Source organism: Orcinus orca, chromosome 2 (assembly GCF_937001465.1).
Source record: "Orcinus orca chromosome 2, mOrcOrc1.1, whole genome shotgun sequence".
Taxonomy (NCBI): Eukaryota; Metazoa; Chordata; class Mammalia; order Artiodactyla; family Delphinidae; genus Orcinus; species Orcinus orca.
The window spans coordinates 25245787-25266385 of record NC_064560.1 but is presented as its reverse complement, the minus strand read 5'-3'; the positions used below and the strand labels follow the sequence as shown (position 1 = coordinate 25266385).

General features: G+C 46.9%; 1 protein-coding gene and 2 long non-coding RNA genes across 6 annotated transcripts in view; 2 read left to right on the top strand and 1 right to left on the bottom strand.

Annotated features, from left to right (window-relative positions):
* Positions 1 to 2041: 2041 nt before the first annotated feature.
* LOC117197389 (uncharacterized) lies at positions 2042 to 20035 on the bottom strand. Of its 3 annotated transcripts, none has more exons than XR_007474836.1 (4): positions 18916 to 20035; positions 11945 to 18035; positions 7918 to 8085; positions 2042 to 7508 (listed from the first exon to the last, which is right to left on the bottom strand). It is a non-coding gene; the product is annotated as an uncharacterized LOC117197389 (long non-coding RNA). The 3 variants fall into 3 exon arrangements; XR_007474837.1 differs by lacking the exon at positions 2042 to 7508 and having other exon boundaries at positions 7543 to 8085; positions 18916 to 19067; positions 19629 to 20035; XR_007474835.1 differs by lacking the exon at positions 2042 to 7508 and having other exon boundaries at positions 7543 to 8085.
* On the top strand, positions 8185 to 12218 carry LOC117197390 (uncharacterized). Of its 2 annotated transcripts, none has more exons than XR_007474834.1 (2): positions 8185 to 11591; positions 11979 to 12218. It is a non-coding gene; the product is annotated as an uncharacterized LOC117197390 (long non-coding RNA). The 2 variants fall into 2 exon arrangements; XR_004477978.2 differs by having other exon boundaries at positions 11976 to 12218.
* Positions 20036 to 20204: 169 nt separating the features above from the next.
* Positions 20205 to 20599, top strand: part of PFKFB3 (6-phosphofructo-2-kinase/fructose-2,6-biphosphatase 3) — an 85461-nt gene continuing 85066 nt past the window's right edge. Inside the window, exon 1 of the mRNA XM_033409137.2 lies at positions 20205 to 20373. Coding sequence (XP_033265028.1) covers positions 20358 to 20373 — 16 coding nt within the window. The 5' untranslated portion in view covers positions 20205 to 20357. The remainder of the gene's footprint in view (positions 20374 to 20599) is intronic.

The following is a 20599-nucleotide window of genomic DNA, read 5'->3' as shown; positions in this document are numbered from 1 at the left end:
AATTCATTACTGGTTTATCTTGGAAAAACAGAAGGAACAAGTGGAATCAGAGCAAGAATATGGCAAAAAATCTTAAACTAGCAAAGACACACTTTGCAGTTTCTTGCAATTCTGTTCTTAGGGTCATAATCAAGAATTAAGAAACAAAATCATGCTGGCTCTGTGTCACTTCGGAAGTAAACGCATGGCCAGTCAGTAAACCACCTTCGATACGGGTATGACTATGGGTCGTTTACAAGGGACCAACTGTACTGAGTCATTCTGAACTGAATTTTGCATAATTACTACAAAAATTTGGGTTGGAAAGTAAGTTCAGGGCTGTTGTTCCTATTTTCAGAGCAATTTAAATTGCAAAATTAAGTGCTCAAAGGTTTATAGCAAATTAGACCTGCCCCCTTCGCCGCCAATCCTGTTCCCCCAAGGAGAACACATTCAACTCTTATAACTGTCTTTTCATGGCATCTATTCCCTGGCTCTAACTCACTTGCTAATAATGCTATTTCTTGACTTTCTATTTTTAGACTTTTTTTTAAGGATTTTCTGTTATGGGAGAGGAGGATTTAGCTCTCTTAACCCCACTTTTGTGTCCTGTATCTCCTCCCCAGTTCTAATATATTTACATCAAAATTTTGTGTTAAAGCAGTAGTCACTCCTAACTTACTAGTGCATAAATATGATCCACTTATGATCCAGGTAGTATATCGTGATTATTTTCTTATATAACTTCTGGGTTTTTGTAGAGTTAATAATAATTGCCCAGTTTAAAAAAAACCCAAAAAACTGTTTAGTGTACGTACTTAAGCTTTTTTCCCCTAATTCTTCCATTTTTTTTTTTTTTTTAACATCTTTATTGGGGTATAATTGCTTTACAATGGTGTGTTAGTTTCTGCTTTATAACAAAGTGAATCAGTTATACATATACATATGTGCCCATATCTCTTCCCTCTTGCATCTCCCTCCCTCCCACCCTCCCTATCCCACCCCTCCAGGCTGTCACAAAGCACCAAGCCAATATCCCTGTGCCATGCGGCTGCTTCCAACTATCTATCTACCTTACTACGTTTGTTAGTGTGTATATGTCCATGACTCTCTCTCGCCCTGTCACAGCTCACCCTTCCCCCTCCCCATAACCTCAAGTCCGTTCTCTAGGAGGTCTGCGTCTTTATTCCTGCCTTACCCCTAGGTTCTTCATGACATTTTTTTTTCTTAAATTCCATATATATGTGTTAGCATACGGTATTTGTCTTTTTCTTTCTGACTTACTTCACTCTGTATGACAGATTCTAGGTCTATCCACCTCATTACCCCTAGCTCAATTTTGTTTCTTTTTATGGCTGAGTAATATTCCATTGTATATATGTGCCACATCTTCTTTATCCATTCATCCAATGATGGACACTTAGGTTGTTTCCTTCTCCGGGCTATTGTAAATAGAGCTGCAATGAACATTTTGGTACATGACTCTTTTTGAATTTCGGTTTTCTCAGGGTATATGCCCAGTAGTGGGATTGCTGGGTCATATGGTAGTTCTATTTGTAGCTTTTTAAGGAACCTCCATACTGTTCTCCATAGTGGCTGAACCAATTCACATTCCCACCAGCAGTGCAAGAGTGTTCCCTTTTCTCCACACCCTCTCCAGCATTTATTGTTTCTAGATCTTTTAATGATGGCCATTCTGACTGGTGTGAGATGATATCTCATTGTAGTTTTGATTTGCATTTCTCTAATGATTAATGATGTTGAGCATTCTTTCATGTGTTTGTTGGCAGTCTGTATATCTTCTTTGGAGAAATGTCTATTTAGGTCTTCTGCCCATTTTTGGATTGGGTTGTTTGTTTTTTTGTTACTGAGCTGCATGAGCTGCTTGTAAATTTTGGAGATTAATCCTTTGTCAGTTACTTCATTTGCAAATATTTTCTCCGATTCTGAGGGTTGTCTTTTGGTCTTGTTTATGGTTTCCTTTGCTGTGCAAAAGCTTTGAAGTTTCATTAGGTCCCATTTGTTTATTTTTGTTTTTATTTCCATTACTCTAGGAGGTGGGTCTTCCATTGGTTTTTATCTGCCATTCAGTATTTTTACCCCTGGTCAGGTATATCAGTTAATCCATTAGTTTCATATTTTTCCTGGAGCCCTCTCCCCACTGAGTCCTCTGACCTTTTGCCCCAATCTGGACTGGTCACTTTCTAGGTATTTGTGCATTGCCATCTTGAGACCTCCCTTGGCTGTTTTCAGTGTTGGGTCCCTTATTTTTATAGTCTCCTATCTTCTATGTTCTTGCTTTCACGGAATACATCCCGCCAGGAACTTCATGAGAATTTTGTTAGTTTTTATGTGTCTGTAAATGTCTTTATTCTGACCCCATCCTTGATTTTTATACTTACATACGTGGCTGGGTTTTAAACTGTCTTCCATCAGACTTCTGAGCTGTTATGCCATTTCATTTTAGTTCCTTCAGTTGATGTTGAGAAGTCTAGGACTCTTCTGATTTTTCCTTGAATGTGACATCTTTTTCTCTCTGGAAGCATTTAGGATGTTTTCTTTACTCCCAGTGTTGAGAAATGTCATGATGTGGTTGGCCCTTTCAACCTAGAGACTTGTGTCTTTAAAGTCTGGGAAATTAATCTTGTATTATGTAGTACTATTGCTTCATCATTTAGTTTTCTGTTCTCTTTTTCTGAAACTCCAATTAATCAAGTATTGGATCTTAAATTCTTTTTGAAATGTTATTTTGATATACTCTTTCTTCTTTCTTCCCTCCCTCCCGTCCTCCCTTCCTTCCTTTCTCTCTCTTTTTACTTTTTAGCATGGCATCCTGGTCTTTCTTTTTTCCCCTAACTTTATCTCTTTGAGGACATAAATGAGGTTTTTTTGTTTTATTATCTCAATGATTCTTTATTAAGCGCTATGTACAGGCAGTTGTCTAAGCACTTGGACTATACATGGGACAAGATAAACAACAACAACAGAATAATAGGACAAGCCATCCTGACTGTGGTAGATTGCTGGTTTCCTACCCTAATACCCCTCACACTCCTTTCCTTAGAAAGAGACCTCTAAGCTTTAGCTGAACACAAAACTGTCCAAAAAATAAAGACTACATTCCCCAGCTAGTGTTCTGGGAAGTGAGCTGGGGTTCCCCTCACTTAATTCAGCAAACTTTCTTTAACTCCCTGATTTCAGCCTAAGGCCTAGACTTTACTCTGAGTTGAGTCTGTGTCCTCAAGTCTGGAGCTGCCCTGATTTTCCTTCGCATGCCCAACAAAGCCCCCGCTCTCCTGCCCTGCGTGCTTCTCCATCCTCCCCTTGCACCGTCACCCTCCCACACCCCTGCACCTGCTGCAGGGCCACACAGAACTTCTCAGAGTTCTTCCACCTTGTGGGGCTTCCACTTTCCCCTAGGTGATTTGTGCTGATCCTTCAGGCTCCAACGCTTAGGTTATAAATGCCTGCTAATACCTGTACCCACAGCTCCACGCTAGGCGTGGCCTCTGCTCCCGTCACCCCCTCTGTCACCCTGTGTCATAGCACTCGTCACACTGTGGAGCGCATGTGGCTGCCGGTCTGTACGCACCCCCAGACTGTGCAGAAAGAGTCCACGCTGCCAACATGCCTGGCATCAGAGAGCATCAGTAGGCTCTCTGATCTCTGAATGAATGAATGACAACTTATTTGAACATTTTTGGTGTGACTTTTGGATAATTATTCTTGACTTTCTTTTTTATCAGTAAGTTAAGGTTTGTGGTGTTTTAAGGGAATTGATAATATGTATCAATGAACTCAAAGGAAACTTTTGATTTTTTTTTTTTTTAAGTTTTTGCAGTCTCTGTTCTAACCTCTGCCATCAGTAAAAGAGGGTTACTGTGCCTAAGGGGACACTTGAAGTATGGCAGTGATGCATCAGAGGCATTAATGAACTTGAAGATTGAGAGATAAGTGGAGTCATCCAATGCTGGAAGAAGGGAAACTTGACACACTCATTCTCGTGGGTCGTTGTTGCTGCAGCAGGGAGCGCTGATGGCTTAGGCTGTCGGCAAGGGCTGTGTGTGCCCTTCAGGTCAGCACTTGCCATTACATCATGAGGAGAAGCCAAGAGCAAGGATGGTGCAGCTTGTGCTAAAAGCACCGCTTACGTGGCAGTCATCCAGCTCAGATTCTGATTATTACTGTTGTTTTCTTTTCGGAGTCCTTGCAGTTATATATCTGGAATTTGGGTGTGGAAGGCCTAGTTACCACAGCTACTTCAGAGGGGTCTAGATATACTTTCCAGGTAGCACTTTGTGACTTGCTTCTGGGATGGCCCAGAGGTTCCTTGCCCAGAGTGGATGGGGCGGGGGGTAGGGAGAGGGGAGAGGGTGAAGAGGAATGACAGAACAAGAGTGAAAGAGAAACTGGGTGTTAGAAAGTAAGCGCTGAGTGATCTTATTAACCAGGCAGTTTTCCTGCTCTGCCCCCCTTACCTCTAGGGTCATCCCTCGGTATCTGTGGGGCATTGGTTCCAGGAAACACCCCCATACCAAAATCTGAGGATACTGAAGTCCCTTATATAAAATGGCATAGTATTTGCATGTAACCTACCCACATGCTCCCGTACACTTTAAATCACCTCCAGATTGCTTATAATACCTAATAAGGTAAAGGCTGTATAGTTGTCAGCACGGGGCAAATTCAAGTTTTTCTTTTTGGAACTTTCTGGAAAGTATTTTTAAATATTTTTGATCCGCAGCTGGTTTAATCCGCAGATGTGGAACCCGTGGATACAAAGAATCAACTGTATTGCGTTTTTTATCAATTGCGCGGTCACAGAGAGCACTGCTGAATCTAGTGTGAGGTGCAGGGAGGAAGGGTCTGGGCAGAGTTAAGAGTGGAGCTGGTAATAAAACTTTCATCTCCTATAAATCAGTGGAAATCATCAGCCATTTGCCAGCAAAATTTCCCATTCCTGAGTGAACGGTGGCGTCAAATGGAAAAAGCAGTGGTTCTGCAGGGTTAGTACAGAGGTTTAGGCTAGGCCTTGTGTAACAAAGACAAAACATGTAACAGGAGATGAACCAGTTTCCTGGGGCTGCCATAGCAAATGACCACAAACTGGGGGGCTGAAAACAACAGAAATTTATTCTCTCACCGTTCTGGAAGCTACAAGTCCGAAATCAAGGTGTCGACAGGACTGAGCTCTCTCTGAAGGCCCCGGGGAGGATCCTTCCTGGCCTCTTCCTATCTTCTGGTAGTTGTGGCCATCCTTGGCATTTCCTAGCCTTTAGACACATCACTTCAATCTCTATCACGTGGCGTTCTGTTCCGGTATCTTTCTTACAAGGACACCGGTCATGTTGGATTTAGGGTTACCCTACTCCAGTATGCCCTCATCTTGACTAATTGCATCTGCAAAGACCCTATTTCCAAATAAGGTCACATTCTGAGGTTCTGGAAAGGGCATAAATTTGGAGGACACTATTCAACCCAGTACAGTAGCTTAAATAAGAGTGTTTTTGTCTTTCACAGAAACGTTCCAAGAGAAGCAGTTTGAGGTGGCCAGGTGACAGTAAGAGGAACCCAGGTGCTGCCTATCTAATTGCCCTACCATGTTTAGCACGTGCCTTCCACTTCATGGTCTGTGAAGGCTGCTTAAGTTCCAGCCATCACATCTGCTTTCCATCTACAAGAAGGAGAAAGAGGGGTGGAAGAAGAGTTTACGGAGGCATGTGCCAGCTGTACTTTGATAACACAATCCAGTATTTCTGTTCACTTTGCATTGGATGGAACTTGGTCAGGTGCACAGCCAGCTGAAAAGGAGGCTGGGGACGTTGCCTTTTTTCAGACAGCTTTGTGTCCTGCTAAACCTTGCAAGTTCTCTTTCTGAGAAGAAGAGGGTGAATGGGTATTAGGTAGGCAACCAGCAATCTTCCACAGTCAGGGTGGCTTGTCTTATTTCCCCAGGACATGTATAGAAAGTCGTTTCTTAAATGAATCTCCGAAAGTTACTGTGCTTGTTTAATGATTTTCTAAATGTCTTGATAATGTATTCTCTTAAAAAGTGATCTATGTTGTAGGAACCAGAGACGTCTGAAGAACTCCAAAGCTGACTTTGTTTTTAATGAGATGCAGGCTGTTGCGTTAGCTTGGAAGCTCAAGGGAAGTGATGGTCACGTCTGCTGCTCTGCCAGCACGACTAGGTAGCTGAGCCCCAGCCTCCCGACCTTGCCCAGGCAGCCCTCATTCACAGAGAGCGGCGCCTTCCCACTCGCACCCGGGTGTCGTGGAGTCTCCTCTGCGCTGCTCTTTTTGCAGATGGTTCTCCTCCGTCTCCTTCCTAGAGGTGTTTCTAAGCCCCCAAAGGTATGAAAGGAGTTAGGGTTTCTTGCAGCAGTTTAGTAAGTCTGGGCGTTATCAGATAACGTAAGAGGGAAGACATGGCATTCGCTAAAAATAAAACCTTTGGTCCAAAGGAGGCTTGGCCAAGGACGGAGGCGGAGAATTTCTCACTTGTGCCGCCTCATGTGGCCCTGGTCCAGTGAGTCCCCATCTTCACGCTGACGCAGGCCTCTGACTCACTTTGCCTGTCTCTGTCAGTCTCTACCAGGTGTCCCCGCTGAGGGGGGCTTTCTGTCTGCGAAGATCGAAGATCGCGTGCCTCACGCTCCTTTCGTTGTCACTGCCCCGCCCCCGCCCCTAGCATATTTCAGTGGGCTTGTTGAGGACACGTAGGAGGGGCTTAGACACTTCTCAGCTGAGTCCACAGCTTGGGGGCGGGAGGGGGGCGGGAGCCGGGATGCGCAGGTGAGGACGATGCGCCAGGCAGTGGGCACCTGCCATCGTTAGGCTCCTCCCCCGAGTTCATCCGCGCCCTTCTTCGCCTTCTCGTGGGTTCCTGCTCTTGCAGCGGAATGCCCTCCCGAACAGCAGGGCTGGTGCAGGACGGCCTCCACCTGAGAGCTTCTGATCAAAGACTCCATGCTTCTTGAGAAGCCGAGAACTAACAATTTCACTTTAATAAGACTTCACCGCGGACAGTTGCTTATACAACTCATGGAGGCTGGTGTATGATTTCCTCATTTGCCGCTTCTCACCAGTTGTGTTATTTTCGTAACAATGACTGTGCGGGAATAAAAGCAAAGCTTTTCCCTCCAGGCGATTAGACAAATGCATATCTTCTGACAAAAATAAACCTTCCTCCTCGCGGGTCCTTTTAGGCTAACCCACACATCCCTCATTCGGGAGAGCTAGTCCCCTCCTACTAATGACAGCCCTTTTGGGCAGACCCAGAAGTTGTATCCAAAGACTGAAATACCACTGCCAGCTGGGTGCTGCCACCACTGTGCTGGTTGGTGGCCCTTATCAAGCTTACTCATGTTGAACTGTTTCATCTTCCCAAGGCTTAGTGGGAAGAAGAGGCTGGAGTAAGATGTTCAACTTCTTTCTGAAACAAGTCAACTTGAAAGTATTGGGTGAGGCGGGGAAGAGTGATATAACTTGCTTTTTCCAGTGTTAAAAGATGCCATCTCTCTGCTTATCTACAAAGAAGAATCATTTAAGCCAAATTATGTAATTTATTTGTTTATTGGGGCAGGTTGAAAATGTATTCAGGGAAATCATATATTTTCATACCAGTTAGACACTGAAGAAGTATTTATGAAATGCTTACCATACTGTTAGGCACTAATATAAATAAAAACATATATCTATCAGATGTCCCAAAATCATGTTGAAAATGTGGAACAAATACGGTTCTAAAATATGTAAACCGTAATGTTAGCAAACAGATGAAGGTATAATTGGCCTGAAAATTGCATCCAAGGCATAGAAAAAAGAGATTATTTTTCCTTTTTCCAGCTCTTAGAGCCACATTAAAAAATCCCAAAGCATGAACCCTTTGCCGAAGCCACTGAAGGCTCTTATCCACACCAAAACTTCAGTGTTTACCTGGCTCATCAGTCTTCCTTGAAAGGCAGGTAGACTCCTCCTACCCAGCCAGAGGTGGATGAAAGCCTTGGTTCCACGTCTCATCTGTGTTTAGTTCTCAGTCCACCAGCCAGAGATGGGCCACTAGGCATCCTCGGTCAGACGGTAAAGTCGTCACACCGAATTTACCTATGAGACAGCATGTCGACTGTGAACTCCAAGCTAATCTTGGGAATCCAAAACAGTTCATTTTAGTAAGATGTTTTAAAAATCCTTGGTCCAGGACTTCCCTGGTGGCTCAGCGGTTAAGAATCCACCTGCCAATGCAGGGGACACAGGTTCGAGCCCTGGTCCGGGATGATTCCACATGCCGCGGAGCAACTAAGCCTGTGTGCCACAACTACCGAGCCTGTGCTCTAGAGCCTGTGAGCCACAACTACTGAAGCCCGTGTGCCACAACTACTGAAGCCCACGTGCCTAGAGCCCGTGCTCTGCAGCAAGAGAAGCCACTGCAATAAGAAGCCCGCACACTGCAACAAAGCGTAGCCCCCTCTCACCACAAGTAGAGAAAGCCCGTGCACAGCAACGAAGACCCAATGCAGCCAAAAATAAATAAATAAACAAACAAACAAATGTATTTAAAAAAAAAAAATCCTTGGTCCAAGATTGGTGCTTGTCTAAAACATTTGTTTTGAGTACGTTTCCAGGACTGGGATAGGAAGAACCTTGAATATCCCATGGAGAATGCTTCTCCCAACTGACGTTGAACAGGACTGAAAGGCCTCCAAATGCCCTCCTCTCCATATAGGAGCACTGTGGTCACATGTCATCCCCTAGCCCTCCTTTTCCCACCTGTCCTATTGTAGGAAACACATTTTCTGCTTCTCAGAAGCCAAGCTGTAAGTCTGTCTCATGAGATGAAAGTGGAACTATCTCAGCCCTTTCAGGGAAAGCTTTTGCTTTCTTGGTAAAAGGGAAAGATGAGCTGGTGGTTACCCTTTGTCCCAGTTCAAGTTTGAACCATGTGGCCCCGGTGCCTGGAGGTGCAACAGTGGCTGGACCATGGGCAACAAGCCTACTTGCCGTGGTCGGCAGAACAGAACCTGTAGATTCATCGCCAGCCCTGGACTTCTCACCTCTGGACTTCTTACACCTGAAAAAGGAGCCCTTTCTTGTTTAAGTCCCAGCAGACCCAGGTTTCTGTAACTTATGGGCAGACACATCCCTGACTGATACAGAATTAGGTATCTGAAAATGAGTGGCTCCCAGGATTATTTTTTAAATTTAATGCGGAGCTTAGGAGGTGCTGTTTATTTCACTGCATTTTAACAAGTGTTTACTGAACGTTTTCTGCACGCCACGCATTGTGCAAGACCAACGACACAAAAGGAACAAGATGCATTTAGAGTCCAAGCCACATAGAAATATGAATCCATATTCAGCAAAGGTAGTTTTGTGATTGGCTGGCTCATTCTTGTAACAATTATTGTGCATCTATAGTGAACCAGACTCTTGGAGCTAAAGATACAGAGATGAATATCATGGCCCTAAGCTTTTAGGAGCACAGTCTTCCAAATATCCATCCTTCATCTACCCAATAAATGTTCGTTGAGAACCTACTATGTACCAGGCAGGCTCAGAGCTCATGTGTTGAGGAGAAACATCAGTAAACAGGATTACAAAATCATTCTGCTTTTGAATAGGACCATAGGTGCCAGAAGCTGAATTCAGGAAGGAATGAAACAAGGGGAGGGGACCCAGATGGAGGCACTTTGGTGGGTCTGACCAGCATGAACGGTCAGGGCTCTCCCTGCGGGATGACCGGGTGCTCCAGTCCCACTTGGGCCACAAGCCCTCTCCCTCTTCCATGTTTTGCGTCTGGCCGGGCAGTTTCCGCTGGCCCACATCCTTCGCTTCAAAGCCCAATTTCCTCCAGGGTGTTGGCTGTGTAATCAGTGCCTGCATCTCCATCAGTCCACCCAGTGCCCTTGTTACCTCTCCTTTGCCCCCCAATCTGCCTTTCCGTCCCTAATTCAGAGACCTGTAGTGCCAGGGCTGGGAAGCCCCCTTTTAGGTCTTTCAGTCACTTTAGGGTAACTGAGGCCCAGAGAAGGGAAGAGGCTCATCCAAGGTCAGCAAATTAGCTGGTGGCAGCAGTTGGCACCAGAACCTAGGTCTCCTGATGCCTGGCCCTTCCTATAAATCTGTCTATGGTTGGTGAAGCCCAAGGGGACAAGCTGCTCTTCTGAGCCAGGCTTGAGCCTTCAGGAGCGCCCACCCCGCTCCTGGAGTCACAGCTCCTCACTTTGGGAACCGTTCTTCCCCAGCTCGGAAAGCTTGGTTCCTGTCCTAGCCGCCTGCACCTTCAGGACCTCCACGATGGAGGGGGAGTGGGGACACCAAAAACCCCTGCTGTCGCCATCAGCTGTGTCCCTTCACACAGGGGTGGGGGGCTGGTTCACCGTGAAATAAGGCGACCATCAGCAGGAAGAAGAGATGAGAGCGGGGCGGGTCCCGGCTGTGTCCAGGCGTCCTTGTGCCCGTTGTCCCTGTAGCAGGCTGTCATCCTGTCCTGTGGCTTGTCCTAAATAACCTCAGCATTCTTCCAGAAAACTGCCCTTTTGCCTACGCTCCTTTGAGTTAGATATCTGTCCTTCAGACCCAAGAGTCTAATGCCCTTGCCCCGTGGGACTGATTTTGGTGCCTTGCTTTTTCTTTAACCTTACGCAGTCTCATCCTTCTCTCCTTCCCTCTGCAGCCCTGTGCCTGAGGAAGCTCTGCAGAGCGGCTGGCAGAGACCCCAGACACAGCCCTGGATGCTTCTGGCACATGACACCGTTTAGAAATTAATTCCCTGGCTAATTCTTGAAGCCCTTTTGAAGCAAGCAGCAAAGGCCTGGGAACAGCTTCAAAGCTCTTCTCAAATCCCGTTTAGAAACTTCCCAGCAGCAGATCTATAATTTAGCTTTCTTTTTAGTTTTAAACATTTTATTGCAAAAATAAATAACCCCCAACTCTGGTCTAGAAACCATTATTACGTGTTATCTATAGGTAACTTCAGTGCCCTGGGACAGAACCCTTGACTCGCTGGTAATGACAATTGTTTCTTTATTAAGTTTCTTATAACCCTGGAAAAGTTTCTATGTAAGCAGAGGAATGTGAAGCAAATTAAACTCATACTTTTGAAAATTTGGGGTTAGTTTAGGTGATCTGTATTTGGTATTTTAAGAACTTTTAATTTTAAGAGAAAGTGTCAAATTTGGGTAACCAATGTAGGAAGCTTGTGACTCGAATTGAGTAATTGATGTAGACTTGTGTTAAGCTAAAAGGTGCAATGCAATTTTATTAAGATTGTAAGCAGTATGGGAACATTTAAGTGAACTCAAGATTCACCATATTCAGTTGGTCAAGACTTGGAAAGTGGGACTTCCCTGGTGGCGCAGTGGTTAAGAATCTGCCTGCCAATTCAGGGGACACGGGTTCGAGCCCTGGTCTGGGAAGATCCCACATGCTGTGGAGCAGCTAAGCCCGTGCGCTACAACTACTGAAGCCTGCATGCTCTAGAGCCCGTGCTCCACAACAAAAGAAGCCACCGCAATGAGAAGCCCGCACACTGCAACGAAGAGTAGCCCCTGCTCACCGCAACTGGAGAAAGCCCGCACGCAGCAACGAAGACCCGACGCACCCAAAAATAAGTAAATAAATAAATAAAATAAATAAAGAACTTGGGAAGGCTTGTGAGCAAACTGAACTATTCTAAAGTTAATTTCATAAATGCAGGTTTAAATTGTTAAGGCAGTTTAAATAACTAAATTTCTAAATGGGACCAGTCATCCAAGTTTCCCTTAACAGTGACAGCTAAATTTTACTATATTTTATAAAATAAAGTTCTAAGTAGAATGATGCAGTTTTAAGCCTAAAAGCTTAAGGAAAACCTAAAATTTTGAATTTGAATAAAATGGATATTAAATAAAAATAGACATAATTCAAGCAGTTTTTTATATATGTAAAAGCCACTCTCAATTACAGTAAAAGATGTTTGTCTTACATTAGAACTTTGATGTATCTTTTCTCTTAAGCAGTCGTTTGCTCCTTACATTCAGCCGACAACTGGTATTCTTTGTTGCCGAGATGGGGAATCAGAGGCAGAGGAAGGGAGAAGTGGCCTCGGCAGCAGAACCGGAGCCAGCGCTGGACTTGGTCACGCATCCGCCACCCGCCTCCACGGCCTGACCCGTCCACTGTTTCGTTTGCCTCTTGAGTGAGTGTCCTTATTACAGGTGAAGTGAAACCTATGTCATAAAGCAGATTTACCCTTTTTCTCCAGAAGTGATCATGTGACTCATTGAAATCACAATGACTCTTCATTTCCCCCTTCAGAGGCAGCATCACATTCTTGGACCATAATGGGGTGGAAAGCCGCCACTTGGCCCAGGAGATTTAGCCTGATTTCTGGGAAAGAGGCAGCCTGGCTCCTCAGCCATGAATAGGTTATTAAGACAAAATACACTGAGATCAAATGGCCGCCGATTCCCGGCTAAGCTTACCCTCAGGACTGTGACATCCTGCCCGCAGGACAATGAGGGCCAGGAGAGAGCACAGCTCCCTGGAGAGAGGGTGGGGAGTGAGAACAGTGGCCTTGGTCGAGAGGCCTAGATTCGGAACTCTGTCCTTGTCTGGCCCAGCCACGGGGGCAAACCCCTCCCCCCCGCCCCGGGGCCAGCTTTGTCATCCGAGAAACGGGGTGAATGTTGGCCTCTGCATGAATCAAAAACTTGTCAGAGTGCAGTGAAAACACACGAAAGCCCTTTGTAACATTAAAAAAAAGCCTGGTTGTACTGCCACAGGAGTGGCTTCCTAGGAGCAGACTGGTTACGCTCAGTCATTTAGGGCTCTGATGTTTTCAGTGGCTCTGTCCTCACCTCAAACCCATCCCTGGGCCCAGTGGGCTTCAAAGGCCGGAGTTAGACTCTGAACCGCCGGCCAAGGCCAACCACTGACTTTGGAGCCTCACTTCAGCTATTCTTTCCTTCTGAAGAAAGGGGTGACTGTCCCCGACGGAGCTGGTTGGCCGTGAGGCACATGTTCCCAACAGGCTCAGCTGTAACTGCTCCGTGCTTACGAACTTGCAGGGACAGTTGAACAAGAAACACAATGGCGCTCTCCTCCCTTGGGGGCATTAATCAAGAATTTGAAAAGGATCGGTCCCCTAGAGACTAAATCCTGATTTCTGAAACTCCAGGTGAAAGGAGGAGAGAGGAAAACTGACCACCTTCCCGCACGGTCAGGGAGTTTAAGCAGGAGGATTGCCTGGGGAGAAAGGAGGCCTCTCTGAGGATCAGCCCGTGGCGGGGCAGGGGCCCTGGGGCATCCGCATCCTCACTGTGGGTAGCCCACTCTCCCCGGCCATCACCTGCTGCCAATTCACATGCATGCATTCGGTTTAAGAGATTACTCCCCCGTGGTTGGCGGGCTTCTCCCATGGCCCCCGAGATTCCTGGCCGCGGTGATTCCGGCAAACAGGAGTCTAGGTACCACAGAGGAGGGAATTGCAGATGTAATTAAGAGCCCAAGTCAGCTGACCTTAAGAGAGGGGGATTATCCGGGTGGGCCAGAGTCCTTTAAGGCAGAGAGTTTTCTCCAGCTGGTCCCAGAAGAAGAGGTCAGAGGTCAGAGCTCAGAGCGTGAGAAGGACTCGTCCCGCCTTGAAGATGGAGGCAGGAACGCAGGTGGCCCCCGCGGACAGCCAGAGGGAAATGGGAACCCGCAGACAGCCATGGGAACTGAATTCTGCCCACGAGAAAGGGCTCGGAAGTGGGTTTTTCTCCAGAGCCTCCCGGTTAGAACTCAGCCCGGCTGACACCTTGGTTCAGAGAGCAGAGAACCCAGTCTCGCTGCGTGACCTCTGACCTACAGAACAGCGAGCTAGTAGACGGGCAGTGTTGAAGCCCCTCGATGTGTGGTGATGCTCCTGCCACCTGGCAGTTGGGCCGTTCCTGTCACTGCTAGTAATCAGCTGCTAGTTACCTGTCACTAAGGTAACTAGCAGCTGATTACACGGCCAAATCAATTTGGGAGTCTTCTCATTTAGTGAGCTTTCCAGCATCTATAATTACTTTTTAATTTTAAAAAACTTTTCATTTTGAATTAATTTCAGACTTACAAAAATGTTGTAAGCAGTACCAAGAGTTCTCAAATACCTTCACTCCAATTTCCCAATTGTTACATAAACACAGCACAATTATGGAAATCTGGAAATTAACACTGGCACAATCCTATTTAAATTTCCCCGGCTGTCCTACTGGTGTCCCCTTTGTGGTCCAGGATGCAGTGCAGGAACCCTTCAGTCCTCCTCAGTCTTTTCCATTGTGATTTTAACGTTTTCGAAGAAGTACTGGCTAGTTATTTTGTAGAATGCCCCTTATTTTAGGTGCCTGATGTTTCCTCAGGATTAAATTCAAATTATGCATTTTTGGCAAGAACACTGAAGGTGTCCTCCTGTGCCCTTCTCAGTGCCTTGTGTCAAGAGGCACACAATGTCGATTTGGTCCATCACTGGAGGCGTTCACTTTGATCCCTTGGTTAAGGCAGCTGCCAGGTTTATCCCCGGTAAAGTTGCCTTCTTCCCCTTTGTCATTAGTAACTACCTTGTGGGAGATACTGTGAGACTGTCAGTATCCTGTTTCTCATCGTATTTTTGCTAATTTCAGCAACCACTGATGATTTCTCTGTGAAACAAGCACTACTGTGGGATTTGCCAGTGACTGTCCTAGTCTACGATTCCTTCTACATTTATTAACTAGAGTTCTTTTCTTTTTTTTTTAGAGTTTTAAATCTTTATCTTTTTATTTGGGATCGAAGCTGGAGAATAGTAAACCAATTAGATAAAAAAGCAAAAAGTCTGAATATCAGTAATTGTTCTACAGCTTCTCCACAAGAACAGTATTAGAGGGAAAACACTTTAACTGAGATAAGAACTTTAATTACAATACAAGGTAGTTATGGAGAAATGCTGTTTTTGATACTTGGAAAAAATTTGAGTTGATGCATTTATATGAATGGCAGGATTTTTTTTAACATCTTTATTGGAGTATAGTTGCTTTACAATGGTGTGTTAGTTCCTGCTTTATAAGAAAGTGGATCAGCTATATGTATACATATATCCCCATATCTCCTCCCTCTTGTGCCTCCTTCCCACCCTCCCTATCCCACCCCTCTAGGTGGTCACAAAGCACCGAGCTGATCTCCCTGTGCTATGCGGCTTACTAGCTAGAATTATAATAATTTCTATAAATTTTAGAAATCATTAATTTCTATAAATCCTAGAATTTTTGAGGAAGAGCATTCCCTCTGCTCCCACTTACTTACTCATGTACCTATTTCTTTACGTCAGCTTGGACTCACGGAGTCTTTATTCTATGCGTCAGAACCCATTGCCGTCATGATTTATCTTGTTGCTCAAACTCTCCCAGAAGAGCCCTTTCAGGTTGGCCCCCGGGTCTTTCAGACACGTCCCCGTCACTTGTTGGCACCTCAGCATAAAAGTTACTTATTTCTTGGCACCCTAACATGTTCCAGGCTCATCTTTCCACTCCAACCCTCCAAGATCTCCTGGGCCCTTTAATCAGAGAACGGTATTTAGAAACCAAGATCTGTGAGTTAGACGTGTCCATAGAACTGTTCTTTTTTTTAAAAATTTTATTGACATACAGTTGATTTACAGTGTTGTGTTAATTTCTGCTGTTCAGCTAAGTGACTCATATATATATTCTTTATATATATATATAATATATATTCTTTTTCATATTCTTTTCCGTTATGGTTTGTCACAGGATATTGAATATAGTTCTCTGTGCTATGCAGTAGGACCTTGTTGTTTATGTATCCTATATATAATAGTTTGCATCTGCTAATCCCAAACTCCCAATCCTTCCCTCCCCTAACCTCCTCCCCCTTGTCAACCACAAGTCTGTTCTCTATGTCTGTGATTCTGTCTCCGTTTTGTAGATATGTTGATTTGTATCGTATTTTAGATTCCACATATAAGTGATATCATGTGGTATTTGTCTTTCTCTTTCTGACTTACTTCACTTAGTATAATAATCTCTAGGTCCATCCATGGAGCTGCAAATGGCATTATTTCATTCTTCTTTATCCATTCACCTGCTGATGAATGGATTTAGGTTGTTTCCATATCTTGGCTATTTCCATAGATCTACTCTTAACGGTCATAGTTTTCTCTGATACTGTGGATCATTAATCTTTTCATAGTCACACACACACACACACACACACACACACACACACACACACACACAGACTCACATTTTGGTAAAACGCAGAGTCACTGGGAGCTCATCCCCCGGCAGCTGGACTTCTCTTGCTGCACTTGACCCCCCCTGAACCAGCCCCTATGTTTCCTGGGCCAGCCACGCACTCCCACCCTGTGCCTCCCCAGGAGTTCCTATCACTTACCTCCTCTGCTGGGACCCTTCCCATTCATTACCCTGGGGACCCTGAAAGTAGCCTCTCTCCGCTTCCAGCTCTATTAATATTATTAACAGTAACTACCTTTTTGTTGGGTCCTCGTGCTCCAGGCAAACATGAGTTCAAATCCTTACAGCGATGCACAGAGAAGGCAGTATCCCCATTTATAGACCGACAACAGAGGGTCCAAGAGGGCGTAGCACACAGCCAGAGTAGGAAGCACACTGTGGCGATTCTCACTCCCCACCCCTGCTCTTTGCATCCACCCTTCCCTGTGCTGGCTGTAGGTCTGCCTTTTGGCAAACGCCAAGGAGCTGGAAGCTTAAACCATGCCGAGGGGCAAGGAGTGAGGGGGCGGCCAGGCCATGGGAGCCAGTGCAGTGGGGACAGCCCCTGGTCTCCCCTTGCTGGCAGCTTGGTGGAGGCGGGGGTGGGCCCTGCCCCCGGCACCTTCCTCTTCCTTCCTCTTTCACACACAAGCTTCTTTTTACCATTGTTCCTGACCCCCATCAAAAGTTCCCAGTCCCCTTCTTTGGCCTGGGAACCCTTCACCGGAGACAAAGCCTTACATTCTATAATTAGAGAGACAAGGCTTAAAAATGCAGATGCCCAAATACCTGGGAAGGGAAAGGCTGTGGTAGGGACAGTGAGTTGCCAGGGGTACAGAGTGTTAGATCTCTTCCTATTTGAGTGCTACCGTCCCTCTGAGAGGGTATGAAAGTCTTCTGCCTATGAATTGGAAAAGAAATCTGGGTCGGGTACCCTTTTCTTACCCTGCAGTGAGAAAACCAGAGGCTGTGGCCTGGGCACTTCCTGCCAAGAGCCTGGGAACAGGTCACCAAAGCCAGGAGAAAGGCAGCTCATGCCCTGGGTAAACAGAGCCCAAGATTCTGATCTAGCTCCTCTGGGGCCTTCACCTCACCGTTGAGTTTCACTTTTCAAGGGCGGTCTGGAACCAGAAGAACCAGCAACATCCTTATGACCTGGGCACCTTGTGAGTGGGCCAGTTCTTAGGCCCCGCCCCAGACTGAATCAGAAACGGGGGCTGAGGCCCAGAGATCCATGTGGGCAGCCCTCTAACCTCCTCTCTTGCCTGCAAGTTGGAGTGCCTCAGGACCTCAGGTGACCTCAGATTATGCTGCTGACGGTGACCATCCTAAACTGATGATAAACTGAGGCCTGGAGGAGGCCTTGGAGTTTCCTCATGGTTGTAGCAATTAGGCTAGATTTTAAAAACATCACTTTGAGGTACTAAGAGCTCCCTAGGAGAGGAGCAGTGTTGAATCAATAGTGCATTAGATTGAGAACAGAAGTGTCACCAGACACAGTTGAAATTTGGTGAACACTGATGAAATGACTTAGTTTATGACTCATGCTACATTGTTGACAGGGCCTGGGAATGTATTCTCAATTTAAAATTGCTTCCAATCTTTCCTCCACGTCTGAAATCCAGAGGGCCATGACCCACCACCCCAGCCCAATTCCCCCCAGTGCTGGCGGTGATGAGTTAGTGCTTCAGCGAATCCAGCCGTCCACGCCACTCTTATCTCTTGCGTGAACTTGCCTGGGCTGTTTCCTCCCTTCTGCAAGGGACAAGTAGAAGCCCTCTGAGTTATAAGATGTTGACATCAATCCTTGCTGGCTGCCTCTGACTGGTGGTGAAAGAAAAAGTGTTCTCAGGATTGTTAAACAAGCACTACAAAAATCTGAGCGGGCTGCTCTCTGAACACAGGATGGTGACCAGACTGAAAGGAGTCCCTGTGTTCTTTTTCCTGCATGGCGTTAGACTCAAAGCCGAGATCAGGCTGCATGAATCTGAATCCTTCTGATATCAAATGTGTGGGTTTTCCACACCAACAGACAGTTGTCCAGCTCTCTGGACACTAACTGGATGTCCTGCAATTCAACTCCGTTCTGAAACTACCAGGGTTTACCTCACATCCCATAGGTTATGGCCTCAGTCCTGCAAGACTGCCCCACTACAGATGCCCAGGGTACCCATCTTCTGTCCAACTTGGCTACGAAGTCTGGGGATCCTCCAACGCCCTCCTTTCAGGTTTGATAATTTGCTAGAACAGCTCACAGAACTCAGAAAAGTACTTCACTTGCTATTATCAGTTGATTATAGAGGATGCAAGTCAGGAGCAGCCACGTGGAGGAGATGCACGGGGGCAAGGTGAGAGCGCAAAGGCACGCGGAGCCTCCGTGCCCACCCTGGGTGCTCCACCCTCCCAGCGCCTCCATGTGCCCACCAACCAGAAGCTCTCCAAGCCCCGTCATGGTGGGGTTTTTACTGAGGTTTCATTTTGTAGGTATGATTGGTTAAATCATTGGCCATTGGTGATTGAACTCAATTTCCAGTCCTCTAATCGTGCTTGGTCTTCTAGCCACCAGCCCCTCTCCTGAAGCTATCTAGGGGCCCCCAGCCACCTGTCCTCTCCTTAGCATACAGAAGATCACTGCAGAGATTCCAAAGGTTTTAGAAGCTCTGTGTCAAGAACCGGTGAAAAAGACCAAACATAAATTTCTTACCGTAGCACAATCAGCCACGTGAGTCCATAGGGCAGTAAAGGTGCCAACCAGAAGGGTGCAAGGCCCGTCGTCTCAAAGTGCATGTCCTCTGGCTTCAGGATGACTCACGGCAGTCTGAGTCAGAGATGTGCGGTCTTGACACTTTATCTGGCCTTAGATACAATTTGCCTTCACTGAGTAAAGTGCACGCCCACCAGGCATTATGGTCATGGCAGGGAAAAGGGCAGAGGGAGCTGACCATTGCTCCCAGCACTGAATCTGGGACTCCCCCAGCATCCCTCACTTCCTGCTCCTCTCAGGCCGACTGATGCCTACACTCATCAGGGCTCACCATCTGGATCTCCAGCTGGGTCCATGCAACAGTGTCTTTCCAGGAGGCTCTACCATGTTCCCAAGCCAGCTGACAATACAGTATCTGACCTAATGGCTACTTCCTTCTCCCTTCAAAAGGGGGTGGGGAGAGTTCGGACTATTAATCATAAAAGACAACAGGCTGAACAACTGATTCTGATTAAGAAAAGATTCAAAAACAAAAAACAAAAACCACTGGCTCTGACTTTCCCAGCTCACCTGGATGGGTTTTTTTCACTATACAGACAGTGGGCCAATTGCTATCTGCATGGGTGCTTTAAATATTACATCAGGAGATTGTGGTAACACCGGTCTTCAAACCGCAATGTGAAACAGCACTTGTCACAGGAGTTAACTCTTACCTGACTGGAAGGATGTCCTGCCTTTGAGACTTTTGAGTCCACCAAATAATAAAGCATTTTCTCAGGTGCGGGTCTTCCCAAAGGCAAAATAAATAGTAATGTGAGGGGTGAGGCCCCTCCCCCATTTCTCTGGGTTATAGTTCCTGAAGTCCCACTACCATCATTATTTTTTAACATATTTATTGAGCTGTGTGTGGGATTGCTCCCCCCAGCCCTCCCTTAATTTCAAGTCAAGTCAACCAGCCTTTGAGCGGACTCCTGGGCCTGAGGACAAAAAGATTAAAATGGAATAAAGTTCCCCAAATACTTCCAGGGATGATGTCCTCCAGCCGCCCAAAGGCGTGGATGAGAGAGTTGCTTTTCTTCCCGATCAGGAGTTTCCTTTCCGCTCAGGGGCGTCGGGAGAGGCAGGCCCAGCTCCGATGCACAGCGTGGGGGGCTCGCGACCCAGACCCCGGCTCGGGCTGGGGAGGCCGCCGGCGCGCTGCTCGGCCGGGAGCTCAGGGGTTAAGTGGTTTCCGCCAGGCCCGCCCCGGGGCCGCGCTTCCCGCTTCGCCGTGGTTCCTCCCTCCGCCGGTGACGCCCCGGCCTTTGCCCAAATATGTCCCTTTCCCCCCTCCCTCGCCCGGCACCCGGTGCCCGTAGGCACCCCCGAGCCGCGGGGCTGGCACTCGGACGTCGCCCGGCCTCGGTGTCCCAGGCCGGCCCCTCCCGGAGCGCCCCTCCAGGATGCCCTTCCGGAAAGGTAGGCGGAGTCCCCCCGCTAGCGCTCCCGGGCCGGAGCGGGAGACCTGCGCCGCCAGGTGCCGGGGGGCGGCCGGGAGGGCGCGGGGCCCGACCCCACACTGCCCCTCTCCTGCCGCATCGCCCCTGCGACCCCACGTCGCCCCTTCCGGGCACTCGGCGGCCGACCCCACGTGCCGGAGCCGGTGCGCAGAGCCGGCGAGCAGAGCGCGGTCGCGATACTTGGA